This window comes from Watersipora subatra, chromosome 4, assembly GCF_963576615.1.
Source record: "Watersipora subatra chromosome 4, tzWatSuba1.1, whole genome shotgun sequence".
In the NCBI taxonomy this organism is placed as follows: Eukaryota; Metazoa; Bryozoa; class Gymnolaemata; order Cheilostomatida; family Watersiporidae; genus Watersipora; species Watersipora subatra.
In genome coordinates, this window is record NC_088711.1 from 6,093,704 (window position 1) to 6,117,800 (window position 24,097).

Genomic DNA, 24,097 nt, shown 5'->3' on the forward strand with positions numbered 1-24,097 from the left:
AAAGAAATGTTTTGCTTGTTATACTTGAAATTGCTGCATGGGAATCCTGAGGTAATAGCTGCATGTTTAGTAGTAGAACTGATCATACTGATGTATTTATCTGCTAACAGTAGAGATGTCAAGGTACTCCCTAATGTACTCCTATTAACTGTTAGCGGCTGATAGATCAGTCTTGTCCCTTTGCATATAGCCTTATTCAGACTACATCAGCTGTTCACATACCGTAGTTGTCACTTTCATTCTTATTTCATACTCTAAACTAATGCAAATTGCACTGACACAGTAAGAAGGGATAACTAGTGACTTAACATAACGCGGAGTCACTTAGCTTTGGCCTTCTGATTAGTGAACTCTACTTCCTTATTGTTGCATCCAAGCACATTTCTGCAGTTTATAGCGGAGTTACAAATAAATCACGACTTAAATGTATTATATTATTTATATGATGTGACTGAATAAAACATTCACTAGCTTACAAGAAGCACTGAACTGGCTGTTGCAGCAATACTTTGTCATATTGAGGCACGCCTGATATCTGAGTGTTTCAATCAAAAGGTCAGTGCTGTGTTAATGTCAACTATGTAATAAAATACTGTCCTAACCCTATATTTATTTCTAGCTGTAGGTCGCTGAAGAGGAATTATCGATCCCTGTACGGTGTCTTATTCTTTGCTTCAGCCAATATGAACCGAGTGTTTACTGCGCTACATGCCATATCCTACTACGTGGAACTAAGTCTAACTGCGTATGTCATCTCTCTACTAAAAGGCACATCACAGCAACTTTCGCTTGGCCTCTTTGGGATCAGCATTTTTCTTTGTAACCTCCTTTCTGCGATCCGCATCAACCAGACCTTTAATTTTTACAGGAGACCATGTGACTTGTTTCGTTGCATCGTGTTCCATGTTCTGCATGTCGGACTCCTTTGGCGGTACATAATGTTATCTGTTGAATTCAACAGCTGCCACAATAAGGATACAATGAAAATAAAACTTTTTCATCACTGCGTCGTGAGCATTCCTCTGCTACTGTATGTGGCACAACTTTATCTAGAGACAGGCGTCACTGCATCTCTTTATTTGACAATGGTTGCAAGTTGCTTTGTGTCGGTAACATTGACTTTGTCGTATTTTGGAAACTTTCAGTTGAAGACTGATAACGATATCGGTGTTTGGTTGTGCACAGTCTGTTGGCGAAGCTTCATGTTATTTGCCCGGCTCTCGGCTATACTTTGGGTATTCAACAATCCTAACGGTCTGTGGGCAGCAATGCTGCTAGGGGTGCACTTTTTGGTGCTGATGATTTGGTACCAACTGCGAGATCAAGAACGTAGCAATAGGTGCTCAGGTTTCCGAGTCTGGTTGATTCTTTTAGCCGCTGCAAACATCATCGATGTTACAATCTCGGATTATAAAACCTCCATATCCTGGCTGATAGGGTACTACGCAGTGATACTAGCAGAAAACATTGCAATGGTTGGAATATGGTACAGTGCCCTGAGTGAGTTCGCTGGTTTTCAGCAAACACTGTGGTTAGTAGCAGCATTCGCTAGCTTTTCTGTCGGACTTTTATTATCGCTAGTGGTTCTGACTTTGACCAGTCGAGAGAAGAGTGGCCTTCAAAAGCTGTTAGATCGAGGATGCCCGTGTGGAGACAAATTGGAAGATGAGTCATCATTCTTTTGGGACAGCTACAACAGCAATTACAAACCCAAAGGAATATATAACAAAGCGTTTGTTATTGAAGACAGGCAAAAGCATGTGGACATTCTAAACAATCCACTAGGGGTCAGTGATGTCGTGTCTTTAACCACAGCGGCTACCACTGGTCCATCAAGCCCAAGCGATGGCAATGTTGTAGAGAGTCCTTCTCACACCGACCACTTGAGGAGACCTCTGGCTAAAGAGAAGCAGGTAAAAGGTAAATGATAATTTTCATATACAATTGAAAAAATGCTTTGCTCAACACATAGTGGCTACGTTATATGTGTATCGCGTTTTTGCTTTGCAGTCGAAGTCCTCAATACAGCAGATCATGAATAGAAAGCACTATCATTTAGACAGCTCAACTTCTATAAGAAGATTTACTGGGCACCCGTTCTTCTTATCCCCGACTGGTCTTCGGGCTCATCGTATGGATTGCAGAAGAAGTGAGTCGACTTTAGCTTCTTTTCCGAAGTTTGAGAAAGGATGTCAGACAAAGCGACCTCCCACGCTAGTCAAGCCACGCCGGAGACTTTTATTTCTCACATCACCTCAACTGCTTTCAGCTGATGGTCGGAAGGAACCTAATACTTCAACAACTGGTTATAAGACTACAAGAAGCAAAAGTCAATCTGATTTCAGGTCACGCTGGGTTGATTTAAACAGGTACTATCGCAACAATAGAAGTTTGTCTTACTCACAAACTTTATCAACCAAATCTAAGTCACCGGAGGTGTCAGCTGGTGACAGCAAAGTACAGTCATGGCTAAATTGTAGCGGCCAGACTTCAATGAATGACATGACGACTTTAGGGAAGCATGAGACACAACTATAGTGCTTTTATCGTATACATTCTCGTGACTAATTCAGTATACTTTTATAATACTTTAACTTCAACACAGTTGTATATTGTTTTATATTGTACACATTATATGATAACAACAAATGCTACTAGCTTAATTGCTAACTATCACTGGCAGCTAATGCTGCCATGGTTAGAGAATAACAAAATATAGCACTTTATCACAAGTGTAAAATGCCAAATATGGTAACAAGCGAATGTGTTTGCGGATACAGCATTTATATCTTCAAATATAAAGACCCTTATAAAGGTGAAATACTGTTCGAAGAAAATTAAGCTCTCAGATAAAATAGTCCTCCAGCACCATCGATTCCTTCGTCTAATAGAATTTAAAATTCTGCTCAAAACTGACAACTTTTGCAAAATTTATATTAAAATCTTGAAATCTTATAATTGGTACATTAAAATGGAACTATAGTAGTAGAAGAATAGTTGTGTATCTATAAAATTTCACGATAGATAAAATACTTGTTTTTAAGGAGAAAAAATAAAAATACTGAGAGGAAGATAGGAATAGTTGATGGGTTGCTAAGTGATACAATGAGATGAGCGCATCGCTCTTGTGTTACAGATTTATCCTCCAACTTTGTTTAAATAAATGGAATCTGAAGTGGATTTCTCTCTTCAATCTCGCGCTTTTCTGGCAATGCAAAATAAAACTAATCTATGTGGAAAGTTCAAAGTTAAAAATCATCAATGTTATCCCATGTCTGCTGCCTGCCCTTTCTTTTGCCTTTCTTCGGAGTCGGTAATCGAATGGCCTCGAGCTTTGCCGGTTTCCTCATGTTGTACTCGTCATTATTATTCTGCAATGGTGCTGCTCCATGGACAGCCGCGGCTCTCATGTCAGCACTTTTTGGTGTGCGAGAGTTGTTTATAGGACTTCCCCCGCCATTCGAAAAGGCTGATGGGCTGGGGATATTTGATGTGCCTATCAGAAATAGAGAAATTTGATGTGCCTAATCATAAATTTAACTTATGATGGGCAAGTGATGGGCTCATTCAATATAACTCTATAGGGAGAAAAACACCAAGCTACCCAGGTTCTATTTAGATGTATTTTATGTCAAGCCTGAGAGAATCAACTCAAAGTTTTCGATGTGAAACTACATACTGGCATATTTGTTCTGCTCAGTCTCGCTGAGTAGTTTGCTCTGCCGAGTATTCTTGAAGTATGTGGTAGGCGTATTTTCTCCAGAAGTAAGTTTTTGGTAAAATGGATCGTCTTCAGGGTTTGGGTCATAAACGGAACGCCCCGCACCATGCCCTCTCAAACCACTTTGCCGTCCACCAGGGATCATTCCTGTGTTCAATATAAACAATATTAATTTGGTTTCAAATTAGCATAGTTTGCTAATTTGAAACCAAATTAATATTGGTTTCAAATTAGCAAATGCATGGCTTGTCATTGCGTGTACTTAGCGCAATGACAAGCCATGCAAGGTGCAATACAGCTACAAAGTGCATATAAAACTTTTTAGCACTTCTGTTAAGTGCATCTTATGGACTCTGGTTGAAAATTGTTAGTCACCGATAGAATGCTTTCTTAGTAGCAACACCATCAGAAGGAGAGAAAATTGCAAACCCAAGCTTATAGCTAGTTCAAACGGCTACTACATGATGTAGACACACTCCCTTATTATTCATTACCAACAACTTATCTGCAGTGAAAATGTGATCAATTTCTACTATATTTATTATTTTCATAACAAAAGTAACCTTCTAAAGATTTGATAACTAAATTAAATAGTTGACATCACGTTACCGGCAGCAGGAAGTGAGGTTTTTTCTATTTTCATGCCAGGAAGCACCCATCTTGACTCTTCATCATCATATACACACTCCTGCTTGACCCTAGCAAATAGCGGACACAAAAATTGTTGCAAAAACCAGTATATAGCTTTTCAGATGCATGAAGACCTGACAATAACTAATTCGCATTTGTTGGAATGGCCTTATTTCTCCATTGTAATAGAACTATGTCACTGCGGAACATTCAAATAAAGCTATTCATTGACCTTCTGACTCGGCTAGAATTATTACTTCAACTCAGTCTTCCTGTAACTAATAAATGCAAAGATAAGGCAGGTGCAAGGCATATTATTTGTGCTATTAGTTGAAGTGATCACTAAAGTTGCCTGGAGATCGCTACATAAATTGGTTGAGGCTCGATTGCAGACTATACACATGACTTAAAGGAAAGATAAATCTAAAAAATGGTCAGCTTTGTTAAAAATAGTCGAATGACCAGTAGCTGATTCCTGATACTGTTGCAACATTGCAACATTTCTAATAGAGACAAAATAAACAAAATGGCAACACGTAAGATTAAGGGAAAAAATACACAAAACAAATCTACTGGCATTCAGGTATTTCTGAAAACTTTCATGACAAGTTTTATACACTCCAGATATTAGCATAAACCACTGTATACAATACTAAGTAAAAAAGTAAGTGCAACAAATACAAACGTAAATATGAAAATATATGTAATTGGCACGAAGGAAATAAAAGTGGAGACGAAATAAGCACATAAACCCAGGGGGTTCACTCTCTTCTATTCATTCCCAAAAGCTCGATGAAAATAGGGGTGTTTTAGAGGTGTTTTTGGTGGCCTGACACTCTAGAGTGTTTTCATAAAAAGGGTATGATTTTTAGCCTGGTACATGAATACCCCTTGTCACACAGTGGAAAGGGGTATTCATGAGCAAGAAAAGGGCAATTAGTCTGTGGTGATGAAGTGATAAGGGGTAGTTTTTATTAGTGTGTAAGTCAGTGGAAAGGGTACATTTTATAACATCTCAGACTAGCCCTTGGGGATGAATAGAAGAGAGTGAACCCTCTGGGCACACAAAGTGCAAAGGCGTATGAGTGGCAAGAGAGGAAGGATATAGGGTTACTGAAGCAAGATAGATAAAAAGCATGAAAAAAAAAGCAAAGTATAAAAATAAGAGGAAAAAGTAAACAGAATTAAGGAATGAACGAATGAATGTATGCAAAAAGAGAAAAAGACAAGTACCTATCAAGGTTGCTGTAGTTGCAGTCTCTCCGAAGACATGGATGAATCTTATCAAGGAGTGCCTCACTCAACTCGTTCTGCTTTTCCAGTTTGCGTATCGTGTCCAGGTAGTCGATCCGATCAAACTCAAACTCCGACTGTAAGTCAGTTATGTCCCGCTGTAGAGCTTCATTCTGCGTAAAATATACAGGTTTAGAGAAAAATGAAACTTATCCAGCTGATGCATAAGGCAGTTGGTGATTATTTGTCTGCCGAAGGCAAGCTCTAGACTAAAGAACAAATAAGCCTCCGATGCGTGACAACCAACTCTAGCACTAAAGTATGTGATGAGGAGTGATTGTACTGAGCTAATCTCACAATGTATAGTGCACAGGCAGTGTTAACAAGGTAAACATTTTGTAACAAGCACTCTGTATTACACTCAGCAATACAGCGTATAATAGCAAAAGGTTGCTAGATATAATATCATTTCCATATGCGGATAGAAAATCTTCAGCCATCAAATTGTCAATAGTTTGAAGACCTACTTGATTAGCTAGTGTATTACTTACTACTCTAGTTGCTGGTACCGATTACTTCTACTGATATTAACGATTATTACTAGTACACCCTTCCAATACATACTGGTATAACTTACCTTTACCTGTACTAGTACTATCTACTATTACTAGTACTAACTACTATTACTAGTACTAACTACTATTACTAGTACCAACTACTACTATTACTAGTATCAACTACTATTATTAACTACTACTACTAGTACTAACTACTATTACTAGTACTGACTACTATTACTAACTATTATTACTAACTACTATTACTAACTACTCTTACTAGTACTAACTACTATTACCCGTACCAACTACTATTACTAGTACTAACTACTATTAATAATACTAACTACTATTACTAGTACTAACAACTATTACTAGTACTAACTACTATTAACGCATATCAAGTTTAACATGGCTGCTAACAGCTTTCCTTTGTCATAAATTTTATGCAAGTCAACTAAAATGAAAAGCAGGAGATTTCCCTATCTATTGGTATGCCGTAAATAATAATGGTAGTAACCTTTGCTTTCTCAGTCTCAAATCTCTTCTTCATTGCTCTCAATTCATCCTGGACATTATCATAAATTCCTACCATAATTCCATCATCATCACCCTTGGCAACTGCATCTGTGCAAAAAGGTTTATTCTATTATGCGAAATTATTAGAGACTAACACGCAAAACAGAATAACATAAACAATACATAAAGGGTTTAACAAAATACAGTTGTAAGTATTTTGCCGCGTTTAATTTCATATGAACAGTAAAAAGAAAAAGGTGCTCTTAAAAAACTAGCAATCCTGCAGCTTTTAACTAGTCTGGCTTGAGAAACTACCATACACTAGTTTGACTTTCCACTCCTTGCTTTCTTTCTTTGAAAATGTAATAAATGTTGTTTCATAACCACAGTGACACGATACCATATCTTACGTCGGTTTTGTTCTACTGTAGTTCAAACTGAGTGAAACATGAAAAAATCAGACAAATCTTTACAATTATTCCAATATAATTCTTGTCAATAAGATTATATTAGAACCTGCAAGAGCCATTCGCTTCATTTCAGCGTGTCTTTTCTTTTTCTTCCGTCTTTCTCTAACTTCAGAATTTCCTACAGCTTCTCCTCCAACCATCTGCTCCTGCAGCTCTTGTAACCTGCAGATGTTATGATAACTGACTAGCTGTTAGGTATTAGAGAAATTGTAAGACTATTCTTTCAAAACAACTGGCATGATTGACATCTGTCTCTTAATCGTGAGGTTTGACACCCACATTCTAAGCACCATGATTGACACTGGTCGTTTAACAGACCTGAAGTAAACAACATTTCTTTTTTAACTGGCATAATTAACAATATGATCGACAATATGTTTGACACCTACATTTTAACAAGCATGAATGCCATCTGCTTTTTGATTGACATGATCGACACCTGTTTTCAATTGACATGATTGACACCTGTTTTTAATTGACATGATTGACACCTGTTTTTAATTGAAATGATTGACACCCGTCTTTCAACAGGCATGGTTAATATGACCAACACCTCTCATTCAATTGAAATGATAGACAATTAACCGTCTTTCAACTGACTAAAATGCCATTTGTCTTGTAATTGACACGCATGACACACACTTTTCAGCTGACATTAGACTTTTAACTGACACTATAAATGCCTGTTGTCAACTGATGTGATGAAAACCTAACTGTTAATGCAATGGTTCAAGGTTTTATCCATCAGAGCGTAGTGCTAAAATTTGGTAGAATGAGTTAAACGCTCTCCGTCAAGTTGGATGAAGAATGCGTTTACAATGCGTTACAATCATCTAGGACTCGTTAAAAAAGTACATGCCTTTATTGTCCTCAGTAACTCTACCTGAAGGTAAAAGAACTGCATTTATAATAAATTAAATGTGATTGTAGAAGTGGTAAAACCTATAAGTTTAAGCTTGCAGACGTGAAATATAATGAACAAAAATGTGGGAGATGTAGAGCTTTATGAGGAGCTCACTATCCTTCACTCATTCTTACCTCTCTATTACAATGACTTGATCACTCCGTGCTGTCATACTGAGCAAAAGAAATAAATGTCACACTAAAAAACTACCCAGATAAACTATTCCATTAATGCAAAAACATATTCAGTTGTAATGGTCTAGCAGCCGAATCACCAAGTTTATATTCTACAAGTGTTTCACAGTTTTCTGTCACTTTTGGAATTGAAATGCACAGTGATATTTTTAGCAAAGTTTGTAAAGACTGGCACCACCAATTTATATTATTAGAAAAATGTTAAATAAAAAGTATTGTTTCTCTGGTAATACGACATTCAAAGCAAAAGTGATGGAACAAAAGAATGTAGGTAAATAAATCTAAAATATATTTATTAATGCACACTGGCTAACTTGAATATTTATGCTAACACTTTGACATATTAAGAAATGTAGAAAATATTAGAAATGTTCTAGAAGAGGGCGATGGACAACATATTAACCAAATGCTGCAGAGCCTACTATCTACAAGCTTCTATCAATCTACATTTTGGCTATTTTAAGGCTTTGCAGGTAAAATTTCATGAAAGTGGTTTTTGAAGATTTCAAATGTCAGGTACAGTTTCAATTATGAAAGAGTCACAACACCATGGCAACACAACAACAAACTAGATGTACATGGCAATCATTGAAGATAAAGAACAACTCGTACAGAACTATAAATACAGAAAATACAAACCTTTTCAAAGCTTCAGCCTGTTGTAACATGTCTGGGTTATAGCCTGCCATGGATTCCTCTGTTAAGTGTTCAGTTGGAGAGGAGCGTGGAGCTGATGTTGGAGAACTTTCCTTGTTTCTGTCACTCACCACACTTTCCACTCGCATCAATGAGCCTTAATGTTAAAAATAATTTGTGTCAGTTGCTCAGCACCTGAGACAAGCTCTCATCAAATCTAAGCACTTTTATAGAAAACCAGAGACAAGATTAGTTCAATGGCTCGGCAGTACTTTTGGTGATTGCTAAAGAGGAAATAAGATGGCTGCCTATAAATAATGAGAAGCAGCCTAACGTTGGCTGTATGTTGTTTATAAGGATGAGGAGGTCTCCGACTCACCATCATCTCCGTTCATACTCTCGACTGGTATGTCCGAATTATTGTTGTTCACTACAAGCAGACGAGTGGACTGATTTCACTCTACAAACCACTGCGCACACACTGCTGATGTAAAAAATTTGCAACCCAATTACATGATTACAATACCATTCGCATATAACATGTGATATCCATGATCAACATTATTCTTAAACAGCATGTAAAATTGAGTTGATCACTGCAAGAATAAAGGAAATATTTTAGAGCCAAGGAGAGTGAGGTGGAGTCACCAACCAAACAAGCATAATTTGTTACTAGTTAGAAGACCCTGTCTACTACTGGCTACTAGTACATGTCCTATGATAGGGAGTACAGCTGATATATGACAAATGGTAATTTACTGATAAGGATGTGTTAGAGCCAATCCATGAAGGAGGTATGGATTCTAAACATCTAGACATCATTGCATGTTCTCAGTTAAGCATGAAGGAAATAGGGAAAGAAAATCTATGTGAGAAAAAGGTCACAACAACCGTCACCTACCATAACCAAGTACTGCAAAACAACCGAGATAGCATGAAACCGGCCAAGCTAATCAGACATCAATGAACTGAACATTCCAAAATTTTGCACAGCTTATACCAGAATCATTGCACATTTATTCTTAATTACAAATGGAGTCTGGGATTATTGTTCCATATTATAAAAGTTTACAGAAAGCCTTTTCTTTTATGAACAGAATGGAGTAAATATAGCGAGAGGTTACCTTCTGCAGTATTCGAAATGAGGCCATGTTTCCCTTCGACATCGTGTATTTTATCATCATAATACTCTCTCAGTTTGTTCATATCCTCCTCCAACTTTGACTTGCTTACCCTTTCTTCCTCATACTTTGACTTGAGCTCCTCTAGCTGCATCTCATACTCCTACCAGATACAAAACCCTCAAGACCTGAGACTAGATCTCAGGCTACGCATTGAAGAAGTAGCACTTCACTGCCTCACAGATATGAGGATATGTACAACCAACTCACAGATATGAGAATATGTACAACCAACTCACAGATATGAGGATATGTACAATCAACTCACAGATATGAGGACATGTACAATCAACTCACAGATATGAGGATACGTACAACCAACTCACAGATATGAGGATATGTACAATCAACTCACAGATATGAGGATATGTACAATCAACTCACAGATATGAGGATATGTACAACCAACTCACAGATATGAGCTCACAGATATGAGGATATGTACAACCAACTCACAGATATGAGGATATGTACAACCAACTCACAGACATGAGGATATGTACAATCAACTCACAGATATGAGGATATGTACAATCAACTCACAGATATGAGGACATGTACAATCAACTCACAGATATGAGGATACGTACAACCAACTCACAGATATGAGGATATGTACAATCAACTCACAGATATGAGGATATGTACAATCAACTCACAGATATGAGGATATGTACAACCAACTCACAGATATGAGCTCACAGATATGAGGATATGTACAACCAACTCACAGATATGAGGATATGTACAACCAACTCACAGACATGAGGATATGTACAATCAACTCACAGATATGAGGATATGTACAACCAACTGGTCATAGTCAAGCATCTTAAACAATTAGGGGAAAATCCTAGCAGACGCACTTATCTGAAAACTTGTTAATATCTGATGGCTTCTGCATGTAATAAAAAGTTAAACAGAGTGTAAAAACATCTGACGGCAGTAAACTAGGTAATGATGAAACATGGAGGGGTGTATGTACCTTCCTTATTTCCTGTTTCTCCTGCTCAAGCGCTTCAGGGTCATCAACGGTAGTGGAAATTTTTGTGGAAGCGGCAATTGCACGAGGTTTCTCTGGTTGAGCAGCAGCAGCATTAGCCATCAGAGCACTCACTGTAAGATACGAGAGAGAATAACTCCACCATGTAGCTGATTGACTGTCACACGAGCGTAGAGAGACATATTACTGGGCAGGAGATATCAAAACTATACAGTTTCATGGCTGTAACTCATAGCCAGCATAAACACAAATCTTTCAGCCTCCTATGAATGTGTTGGACTTTGCAGCTCTTGGAGGTAAAAAGCCAATTACAAGAGCGCATGTTAGCAATATCTAGTAAAAATGTTCAATATCATGTTTTTTCAAACATTTGTTGACTGAGAGGCTTATTTGATGTGACAAGCAACTCTACACTAGCTCTGCTACGAGGCAAAGAAATGGAGAATGCAAAGCAGGTGCAGCCATTTTAATCGGAATGCATGTTTCTAACAAGAAGAATAATCAACTGATAGACTAGACTTTGTTGCGTTAGCCACTATATATATTTAACACAAACTAGCAACTGGCATATCTAAAATAAATATGAAGGTACTTCTACGTAAACAAATGTATTTTTTACTACCTGCATTAGCTGAAGTTAGCAATGCGTTCACTGAAACAACAAGCATGGTTATTGGTGTCATGCCAAATCTACAATTATGGTATTTCTAGTGAGATGATCTTATGTGGTATGGTAAGCAGCTTTGATGGCACAAGGAAGCGCTATATAATATATATTTTGCAAGTGTCTTTTTGTATCGACACCCTAACAATAGTTTTCAAAATCGTTAAAAAAATCATATTAATAACGTAATAGAACAAAAGTATTAAATAAAATACTGCTGAAGACAGCGGGCTATATATCGACTACTTCAAGTCAGCATCTTTTAAAAATGCCTCATTTACTCAAGGAATTGGTCAGCATTTTAAAAACTTCTGATAATTGTGAGTAAAAGACTGTTGACATCAAATAAATTTCCGCAACATTTAAAATCAGTTCCCGTTGAACAATAACCAAAGAATAAGCATTCTGTTGACAGTCTTCTAATAGACTTTGCGCGCGATGAAGGAGGAGACAAACCTCTCCTGTGTTATTTGTTTGTAAACTACATTGCTCAAGAACCACATTTCTGCATAAGTACATGTGTAGTTGAGTGAATCACAGCTTTAGCCCAAAAAACAAATTTGCTACACGTAACAAGAGTATTTTTGTCGCATCATAACATCCCTATCAGCGACAAATCGCAGCCATTTATTTATCTGTTCAAATAATAATTTGGGTTTTATAAATACAAGTTTTATTCATTGAAAGCTTTGAAAGAAAAGCGAAGCTAGCAAAAACATTGGCTATGTTTTAGAAATGCAAGTTGGCTTTAGAAAAATCAAACAGTAGACTGATATAAAGGAAATATAGGCAAAATTGAGTTATGGTCAGGCATCTCTCAGCAAAGGTCACTTGTGACACTATACCTATTATTACAGTGTGACCTATAGTGTCACACTGTAACACACAGTGTGACACTATACCTATTATTACAGTGTGACCTATAGTGCCACAACTGTCTATACTTGTCACACTGCGTAATAATACGTATAGTGTCACAACTGTCTATACTTGTCACACTGTGCAATAATATGTATAGTGTCACAACTGTCTATAGTTGTCACACTGTGTAATATTACCTACAGTGTCACAACTGTCTATACTTGTCACACTGTGTAATAATACCTAAAGCGTCACAACTGTGTATATTTGTCACAATGTGTAATAATACCTAAAGTGTCACAACTGTCTCTACTTGTCACACCGTGTAATAATACCTACAGTGTCACAACTGTTTATACTTTTCACACTGTGTAATATTACCTATAGTGTCACAACTGCATATACTTGTCACATTGTGTAATACTACCTATAGCGTTACAACTGTCTATACTTGTCACACTGTGTAATATTACCTGTAGGGTCACAACTGTCTATACTTGTCACACTGTGTAATAATACCTATAGCGTTACAACTGTCTATACTTGTCACACTGCGTAATATTACCTGTAGTGTCACAACTGTCTATACTTGCTACACTGTGTATTACCGGTACTACATATAGCGTAGTATACACAGTGTGACTAAAGTCATTCGTGACATTATAGGTAATACACAGTGTGACAAGTATAGACAGTTGAGACTCTATAGGTAATATTACAGTGTGACAAGTATAGACAGTTGTGACGCTATAGGTAGTATTACACAATGTGACAAGTATACGCAGTTGTGACACTATAGGTAATATTACACAGTGTGAAAAGTATAAACAGTTGTGACACTGTAGGTATTCTTACACGGTGTGACAAGTAGAGACAGTTGTGACACTACAAGTAATATTACACAGTGTGACAAGTATAGACAGTTGTGACACTATAGGTATTATTGCACAGTGTGACAAGTATGCACAGTTGTGGCACTATAGGTATTATTACATATTATTACACAGTGTGACAAGTACAGACAGTTGTGACACTACAGGTAATATTACACAGTGTGACAAGTATAGACAGTTGTGACACTATAGGTATTATTACACAGTGTGACAAGTATACACAGTTGTGACATTATAGGTATTATTACATATTATTACACTCTGTGACGAGTATAGACAGTTGTGACACTATAGGTAATATTATACAGTGTGACAAGTATAGACAGTTGTACGTAAGGGTCACATACTGCTCAGACTCACAATCAAAGTTGCCATCTCCCATTTGGCCTGCAAGTAGGGCTCTCAGCTTTGTTATCTCCTCCTGATATTCTCGCAGTAATGCATCTTTAGGGTCCTCATTTATCTTGGGCTTATTCTTAATATTCTTAGCACGGTTTGCGTACCTGCAGCATATGGGCAAAGGCTAATACAGTATTCCCTGCAAAAACTGACAAAGACTCAGTTAATACACTGCAGCTGTGCACAACTGTAACTTTGTGCACAAAAACCTTATTTTACTTTTTATTTGATCTGAGCAACGCCTAAGAAAATATGGCAACTCATCTTTTAAACTAAAAACGCGTAACCTTGACACAAGCCTAAACAGAAAACAGCGGCAGCACTCTGTTTTCAAATACAGCTTTATAAGCCCACCTAAGAGTGCTCAGGGTCTCATCATAGTTGTTATCCGCTGGTGAAAGGCAGGCAACCATGAGAGTCTTGGTGTTACCTCCAAGGGAGTCCTGGAGGAGCCTTGTCAACTTTGAATCACGATATGGTATGTGCTTTGACTTGCCATCGACGAGCGCAGATATAACATTACCAAGTGCAGATAAAGAGAGATTTATCTTTGTAGCTTCTTTTAGTCGATCTCCCGTAGCCCCTGCATGAAGTTACCAACATGTAGCAGCAGTCCGCAGCAGTAGGTGTGGTGCATGTTTAGAAGTCATGAAAATTTATGAATTAAGAATTTCAAAATCAAAGGGTTTACAAAAATAAAACACTAACTAAATGATAAAATAGTATTAAACTGTTTCATAATTTATTGGTTATAGAAATATAGATTATCCTCGTGCTGGTCGATAGTGATCAAGGATAAACTGAGCAACCTGTACAACTACGATTATGATCGATTATAAAACTGCAAAATAATGTTTTTAAGTAAGTTTCAGTCAGGGCGTGATACGTTCATGACTCAGTTTACCGATATATCGAGACAAGTCAGTAGTAATGCACTGTAAAACCTTTGCCTAAAATCTATGGAAGAAATATTATCGCTGATCTCGAAGCACTTTCACTGATTAGAGTAACACGAATGCAGGAAATATACAAATGGTTTATACCGTTAATATCCTGGGGTCATAGGTGAAGTTGTACAAAGCCTACTTGACATTAAAAACGATATGCCATAGATCATATTATGTATCAATAGTATGCCCACCAGCATTTAAGTATGGAATTTACTGTACTGGTTGATGTACAAGTGCTTGGATCAATGGTGACATACCAACATCTGAATGAAACCTTTAATGATAGTAAGTTAGCCCCCATACTCGTATTACTAAGGTTATGCATGAGTCATTATTATCCTATGTTAGAGTAGTACCCAGGCGGTTTGGTGCGCCATGAGAGATCATCAGGTGTAATAACTATACGTATAACTATTCTAGAATGCTGGCAATTGACACAGTGTTGGCCTACCATGAAGAAAGCTGTGAGTTTAAATGTTGTTTAACTTTGCAAAAATATTGATCTAAACATTTAGAACAGACCATCAAATATAGACTAATATATATTATTGCCAACGCAAGCAAATCCTTTTTTCTCTGCTTTGCACAAAACAATTACCTGTTTTGCCCTGGCGCTCACTACCAGCTAAATCAACCAAGTTCAACTTTCCAGCTTTGATATGTTCTTCGCCGGCGTCATCAACCGTCGCCATCTCAAGCTGTATGGTGAAGATGGAGTGGCTGCGTGATGAGTCAGCATTCATCAGTGTCGCGCCCGTAGAACGATTCTTCCAACCAAGTGCCATGACTTTTTCACAGTCAACGACATTGTGCACAGGGTGGAGAGACAGCCCTGCGGTAAGCATGGTTAGGATTTACAATCAATCATAGGAGTCTAACATCTATCTTGAGGAGGAGTGTAAAGACCTATTAGAAAACAACCTTCTAATCCTGCTTGCCTCTTGTTTTGTAACAATTGTACAGTAAATTTCTGTTTTCTTTAATAGTGGCTATCACTAAATTGAGAGCCTGTTCAATATCATGACAATCAACTAATAAATTTATATTATCACTCATACAGAGCTTAGCGGGTAAGCCCTTCCAGCAAAGATAATATATCTCACGCTGTCAGGGAGTGCAAATAGCCCCCAAGGTAATTTATGACATTAGATATCTGCACTCAAACAGATCTGATAAAATACCATTTGATGCCGATAAAACTTTACCAACAATGCTATGCTACAAAAATTACATGCAAAATAGAAATATCATTAAACCATTTCAGATATAATACCTGGTGAAAATGTGTCTTCTATCTATAGCTCCTGTTTGTGTCTACATATTTTATTGAGTAACAAAACGATCCCACATCTAATGAATATTGATAGAAAAGAGGGACTATTGAACACCTGAGAATCACCCAGAAAAGTTTTACGCTTCTTGTTGGTAGAAGTAACCATAGAAACGCGATACCTACCACCAGACAGAAACAACTCCATTCTAACTAACCAAATAGTAGAGGAAACAAAAACCTCAAAAGTGACGCTGCCATTTATGAGGTAACACAATAAGTTACCCTAATTTACACAAAAATAAGAACAGTACACAAAAGCTATACGAATACATGACGCATTGTGGCAGCAAACGCGCTGTTGCTTATGCTTTGTCTATATTAAACTATACGATGCTTCAATTGTAAGCAATAGAATGTACAGGGCCTCCATTCATGGCAGGCTAAATAGAGTGGAGCACCCTCCAGGAAGTTTTAAAGGAACAGTAACAAGTCATGTTATAACTGCTAGTACGCTGGTAGTCCAGTGCGCTGTCAGAGATCATCATGTGTAATAACTATGTGCACAAATATTTGGATATGCTGCCAGGTGTTCCAGTGGCACAGTTGATAGTCCAGTTGGTGGTTGGAGTCCATTTCCTGTGCGATAAATCTTTTTTCCTCTGATGCTCAAAGATGCCTTCAGACAGACGGATGGACACAGCTATTATTATAGTAAAGACTTTTCCTAATACTCATAGTGCGGATTCGGGCAAACGGAAGGATGACCACGGTTCTTATTATAGTAAAGACTTAGAAGGATGACAGTTTAATACTTGTGCCCTTTACTAAAGCATTGTCAATTTAGTAAAATACCAAATGAGTGGCTATATGTAAGTCAACATAATTCAGAGTACCTGAGACATATACGCCTTTCTCTGGGTGTTCTTTCAGCTCCAGTTTCTGCTTAGCATCCTTACCAAGGAGGTCTCTCACATCCTCGTTGTATATCTCAAGGTATGAGGCGTGCACAAGAAATCTACAGCCTTCCGTTACTGATATTGTCTCAAATATGTGGTCAAAGGCCCTGAAACACCATTACTATTCATTTTCGATTTTCTCATATCTGGGATTATAAAAGAGACTTGAGCATCAACTCGCGAGTTACGCCCACAAAGAGCATCTCATTGTTGGAAAGTTCTGGAAAGATTAGAGTCAAGCGCAGACCGTTTGTTTGCAGATGACTGCAAGGTCACTATATACTAGTGAGCTGTTTCGAAGGATTTACTAAATTCTCTAGACACAAAGTGAACATATATATCTACCTTCACACAGAGTTTCAAATACTAAAGCGTATGACAAAAATTTAATGAACTTTAAGTAGTCTGATGTATGTATTACTAGGCATACTGTTAACTGTCTTTGCCTCATATTCTAGCTATAAATCTAGTAAAAAAGTCAACACAATGAATGAGTTACGCTTCAATACCTAGGAATTATCCCCCTTTGGGAAGATGGATCCGTAATACCCTGCATACTGAATGACTTGCCACATCCTGTCTGTCCGTATGCAAAAATAGTACCGTTATAGCCCTCTGTCACACCCTGTAATGAATAGTGTAGTTAGGTTGACACACTACTCACATCAGTTCAGTAGTGCAATATTGAACAGATGTCCTGAAAAGGTTCAAATACCAGTTCCTTACTTTCTCTTATATTGGCTCACTCATGGGTGTGTCTCAGCTATCTACAGCTTCCTATCTGTATATACAGTAGTTCTACCCAAACAAATGAATGTGATGAATGGTGGGCTACAATCTCATTCACTAATAATAAAACGTCTGCTACCTATTGAAATTATTGACTCAATATCTCACCGCACTACTTTGGTAAAAGTCTGGTTTACAAGACATTTAGTTTTACAGATGCCATACTGAGTCACAAGAAGCTGCCTCCATCAGAATAGATTTAAGAGAAGCCCATAAGATGAGGGATGAACATCATCAAATAGTCAATTTAAATTAGAATTCTAGGCCTAAATTATCCTAATCTGCGAGGTCAGACACCTTCAAGATGCCAGGTGACAGTTCCTATTGATTGGGATTGCTGTCACCTTCCATAGATTGCAGGTAATTAAAAGGACAGCAAGGCCTTATTATACTAATACACGTGAGCAGAGTATTGTAGCAACAAGTAAATAAACAATAAGCCTCATAATAACCTCACAGTTGTTAGTTGGTAGTTATCTACTAGCCTGGTTTATTCCAATCTATGATTCTGAGTTATTGACCCTGATCAATTGACCGTTAACAAAACTGTGATAGAGAAAAGATTCTGAAGACCGATTTCCATATGTATTTTTAAACCTCTAACGGGCAGTGGAGTTAGAAGCATGAAAAGCTCTAGTCATCTTCATAGATTAGTTCCATACATAAGTTGCAACTCAAACCTGTTCTTTGGAAATGTGCAGATTCAACAGAAAACACATCAAATTGCTGCAGTAAGAGACCTTGCAGGAAAAGAAAAGACACCTGTCAATCTGAAGACTTGAAGCACACTAACCAAAGAGTAGGGTTGGTAACCAAAGGTACCGCTATTGAGACACCCTCAGCTGATCTGTGACTTAAGTCACCAGGTCTGTCGGCTATATAGAACTGATCAAAGGAAGGAATGACTGGGCAGTTATACAACCGATGACAACCATGTATGACAGTAAACTGTTTGTTTTCTCTCGTATCGTGTTTCTAAGCGCAAGTGAATCTGATATGGTTTTAGAAGTAGAGAAATTGATTATATTGATGAAATTGCGTAATGAATAATTAATCTTCAATTGAGAACAATAACCAGTTGTATTCTGACCTACAACACATGACAACGCCTGCTCGAAGGCTGCTGCCTATCTCTGCATTATTAAGAACTACGAATACCATTGGTTTTCAGACAACAATCAACAGCGAGTACTTTTCACACAAACAACAAAAACTATAGACTGTGATGACCAAATCAAGTGTTTGAGGTCTGGACAATTGTAGGTCCCTAGTCTAAACTGCATACTGTGAACACTACTTTAAGTAGACATGACAGTAACGCTCGGCATTGCTGTATTTTCTTAATACAGATTTCCTTTACATACTCAGTATACAGTTAAGTTTTTAAAGTTTGACTCACTATATGGTACAGACAATTCCCATACAATGTTTCCTGCTGTTATAAAGATTTATACTTACCTCAACAAGTGGATATGCAATATCAGCATATATAGTCTCTGTTGTGGAGTCAACAAAATAAGCACCATCAAATGTGAAGGTTTTAGGAGGTGCCTTGCCATCACCTGGATTCACTATAGAACATTGTCCTTTGTTTCCATCCATAGACACAACGCATTTGCATTTCAGATCTTTCTCTCTTGTGTTTATGGGTCGGCATCGTACTATCACTTTTACTGTTTCCGACATATCTGCTTATTGTTCCTGATGTTTTTATTCTCCTTACAAAGTCTCGTCTACAATATAGACACCTGCTGATCCTCACAAACAACCGATATTGCCTGACACCAGCTCACTAAATTAACATCATAGTTAAAATTTCATGATAATCAAGCAAACATGACATGGTTTTATAGACTACACGGGTGAGGCATACTTTTTTTATGTAGCTTATGTGTTTAACGTACCATTCTGTGATACTATAGTAATATGGATGCCAGAAGGACTAATATTCTAATACTACTTAATGGGCTAGTTTATGAGATACTATCTAACCAACAGCTTTTCCAGAAATCTATTAAAGAAAGATAACTGAAAACACTCAGCTAAGGAGTTCTACTTAGCTGAAGTGAAAAGTCTAGTGCTGAAATGAAATCTAGTGTTATATTATCCAAAACAATACTGGATTAGGTCGGAGTTTACCAATGAACCAGCAGATAGACAGATACAACATGAGCTGATACACATGCTTGAAGTGAGCAAAAAGGCAGCAGACTCAAAGTGAACCCACACTTTGGAAGAAAAGGGAGATATAATTGTAATTCAAGTGACAGCTCTAGAAGATCGAATAACCAGAACCTAATTTAAAATGAGACTTCTTTGTGTTATCTAGCCTAAATCACAGCGTTTGAAGCTGACAGACAAGTTGCCAGCTGTGATCATGAAACTTACAGCAGGTAGCTTCCTCAATATCAATAGGTAATTTTGCTTATGAAACTCTTCATTGGGAAGCATTTTAGAGACGAGGGATAAAGTACAGTAAAAGTGGAAGCAATCCTGTTGATCAAACAGGTAAGTAGTTGTATTACACATGGAAGGTTGATAAATACAACCCGAGTTACTTTTAATGGAAAGTAATATATTTGATAGAACGAGGAAAAAACTAGTTTTTAACTAGGTAACAAGATAATAATGCATAAACACACATATTATATTGTGTGTTTTAGCTGCTTTTTAGCTGTAATCATTTACTCATTGGTCAGTGTGCTATATATACTAGGGTATAATTACATTCTGAAGCATACTATGAACAACGTATATATGTACGTAAAAAGTAAAAATCGGCATAAATTGCGCATAGGAGATAACTCTTGTGTAATGAAATTGTATAGAATTCTTCGCTAACCTCACCTACTAAAACTCGGAGAGCTACAGTGATCTAGTATTACGATCTACTAATTGAAATGTGCAAACTAGAAGATGATCATTCTACCCTAGTCATATGAACCAAGTGGTGAAAGAACCAAGAAATGCAGTCTACGCATACTATGTTGCCAGTAAGTCATCTCTTGAATAAGGAATTAGAAAAAACTTCATTTTATGAGCAATGTAAACTAGACTATACACTGGTTGATGCAAGTAACCACGACTTTTCGTACCATCACTGAACTGTAAAGACACTATGATGATGCCTCTATTAAACAATAAGTTAGACTTCTGAATGTATGATTTTTTTCCTTAATACAGTTATATTTTAAAACTTGTATTTCATCGTTAAAGTAATATTTTTAGTTTTGGTTCAGTTTAAAAAAGTCTTCAGCAAACACCCCACTTAGCAATGCCAACGTTATAATAACAAATATTCAGCCAATCAATGCATTTAAGTACTTCAACTGATAAATCTATATGTTAATTACAATCTTCCATAGTAAATTTGAAACAAACTCATTTACATTGACCAGATTATATCATTATAGACTCAACCAGTTTTGAGCAGCTGCAGTAAGTAGCAAGTTCGTAAGCTTGTCCAGCATACACATTGAGCTAACAAATGTAAATATGATTGAAAACTAAACACATAGGCAGAAAATTCAGCATTTCATTTAAAAGTTAGCATCTGTACTATACTAAAAGTTCTATTGCTAACAAAAAATAGTGAAACAGAAACGAATGACGGCACTGTTACGCTAGCGTGAGTGTAGTAATGGCTTAATGACTTACTTTTTGGTTGGTTCAGCAGTAACTGGTCACAAAGTTTTGCTGAGCTTTAATAAATTTTATAAGGAATATTGCATTTTAAAACACGATATGAACAACATTAAAAAGCTACCATACAATAATTAATAAGTTAAACGTCCAGAGCGAGAGGCACGAGGTTACACGACCCCGCGTTGAAAAAATTTGTTGCACTGTTACTGCTGTAAACAAGACCGGCAGATATTTTGGTTGTCGCAAAATTTAGTACAAGCCTTCAATCCACAAACGTAAAGTTTTGTAACAACTTATTTACAAAAATATTAGACGTAATTCACGCGCACGGGCTGTTCATGAACGTCTATATCAGAGCCGTATAGTTTCACAGTGAAACTATACGACACTAGTCTATACTAACCACAGCTTATTCGGCACTTTTTATAAAACGAAACATTAGTTAAAAGCGCGCAATAATTTAAAGACAAACAGCGCTCGTACAGTTCCGTTTCGGTGCTAAGTGTCATTGGTGAAATGCAATGGTTGACCGATTGAGTATACACGTGTGAAGGGAGACATCGTTGATCTCCTTTTTTGTTCTAATTATGCCCAACTACTTCCTATCAACGGTCGAGAGAGTTATTTTTTTTCAGGCAGCTATTGTTTTCAATCTCAAAAACCATGCACATTTAAGCACGTACCGCGAATGTTTTCCGCCCTGCAGGAAACGTTTATAAATTTAGCGATGCTAGATGATCAGTGATAGCAGTTGCTATAAAAAACTGCGCATAGATCTAGTAAATATAGGTTCTGGTATATTCACAAAATAATTGTAGAGTGTAAGTTCTGGTATGTCCACAGACCAATTGTGGAATTATTTTCAAAATATGCTCCATATAGTCTCTAATAATGTATAACGATCAAATTACGAACCAGTGCCAACCAGTAAGTGCTGACTCTTCAGATGTTAAAACCATTGTAGACAAAAACCTTTGTTTTTGCACACACGCAAACTTTATCCAACATTGCACAACCAATACTAGCTAAAAAACTCACTTCAGGTTTAGCTAGGAAGTTGATCAAGAGAAACTAGAAAGTATATAGGCACTAAAATAATTGGTTCACTACAATCCGGTGGCTCGAAACTACTCATTAAGCTAGTTTCTAATGCTAGATGAGATTCTACAAATGGCGTTTCTCAACTGTATAACACATACAGTTATAACTCAATCATCTACGCAGAAATTTAAATCAGTTTTACTACAGATAACGACCTCATCCCTAATGCTGTAATTAGCTGGTGGTAATGCTCACACTTACATTACTATATCAGATACCAAATTTATGAAACTTTTGCAGTTATTGCACCGCAAAAAAGTGTCAGGCTTCGACTCGCTCATTGCAGCTTTTTTGAAGTCTCTGGCACAGTATATTGCACCATCCCTTACCTTGATTTCTTTCACATTCGTTGAACACTGGCTGAGCACTGTTAGACCGGAGACAAGCAAATGAGGTACTCATTTTTAAAAGAGGCAACATAAGCATTTCATGAGTCACAGTCCCATATCGCTAACTTCTATTGCATCTATTGCATATCATCACTCATGAGATTCGTATTTTTTCTTGACGATAATCAGTTGCTGATTGAGTGTCTGCATGGGTTGCAGAAAAATCACAACTTTGAGTCACAGTTGATACACACTCTGACAGACCTGACACATTTTAGCAACTTCAGAACACAAGTTGACGTTATTGTACTCGATTTTAGTAAAGCCTTCGATACAGTTCTTCATGGTAAATTTGTATATAAGTAACGAAAGCATTGTCTAAATGACGAATTAGTCAACTGAATTGAACACTGTCTCGCTAATAAAAGCTTCAAAGTATCTATAGATGGCTGTTACTTGGGTTAACAGGTTAACAGATCAATTTGAGCAACCCGATCTGACTCAACCCAAAGATCCTGAAACAATAAGCACTTAATAGCTGATTCATCTTGTCTAAACTCCAACAATTTTTAGAGCTGGAGGAATTTTACACTCCTGGTGTCAAAGGAATATTTACCAAAGACATCACGATTTTCTGGTTTAAACATTTTCATATTAACCCAATAGCAGTAGGCCGAGATAAAAAATAGGAAAACCCAAGCAACACGATGCTCCAGCACATTGATACAACGTTGATTATTTTTACTTTTCCATTGCTGGTTAGTTTTAGATATATCAGGATAAATAAACTGGTTAGTTTTAAGTATATCAGGATAAATTTCTGAAACTTATAGCAAACTACTATAGCAATTTTAAAATATTGGAAGTTGTTCTTTCTGATGATGATCACAATTTCGTCAGCCGAAAATATTGAACGTTTTTCAAAGATAAAATGTTGAAACTAAAATGAAACTGATATGAATATGATATGAATAATGATATGAATACGATATGAATGATGATATGAATATGATATGAAGGATGATATGAATATGATATAAATGATGATATGAATGATGATATGAATGATGATATGAATACGATATGAATGCGATATGAATATGATATGAATATGATATGAATGATGATATGAATACGATATGAATGCGATATGATATGAATATGATATGAATGATGATATGAATATGAT

The 24,097-nt window shown here is 36.9% G+C and overlaps 2 protein-coding genes across 2 annotated transcripts; one reads left to right on the forward strand and one right to left on the reverse strand.

Annotated features, from left to right (window-relative positions):
• Positions 1-1,298: 1,298 nt before the first annotated feature.
• LOC137393861 (uncharacterized) lies at positions 1,299-1,928 on the forward strand. The gene has a single exon (XM_068080571.1). The coding sequence runs from the start codon at positions 1,299-1,301 to the stop codon at positions 1,926-1,928; it is 630 nt and encodes a 209-aa protein (XP_067936672.1).
• Positions 1,929-2,595: 667 nt separating this feature from the next.
• On the reverse strand, positions 2,596-21,556 carry LOC137392810 (osmotic avoidance abnormal protein 3-like). Its single transcript, XM_068079141.1, has 17 exons — positions 21,491-21,556; positions 19,292-19,566; positions 17,554-17,669; positions 16,982-17,151; positions 15,414-15,647; positions 14,220-14,448; positions 13,827-13,969; positions 11,031-11,161; positions 9,989-10,148; positions 9,244-9,294; positions 8,868-9,021; positions 7,177-7,292; positions 6,662-6,768; positions 5,585-5,757; positions 4,331-4,419; positions 3,680-3,868; positions 2,596-3,496 (listed from the first exon to the last, which is right to left on the reverse strand). Exons 2-17 carry the CDS (start codon positions 19,517-19,519, stop codon positions 3,249-3,251), a joined length of 2,538 nt encoding a protein of 845 aa, XP_067935242.1. The 5' UTR covers positions 19,520-19,566; positions 21,491-21,556; the 3' UTR covers positions 2,596-3,248.
• Positions 21,557-24,097: the final 2,541 nt, after the last annotated feature.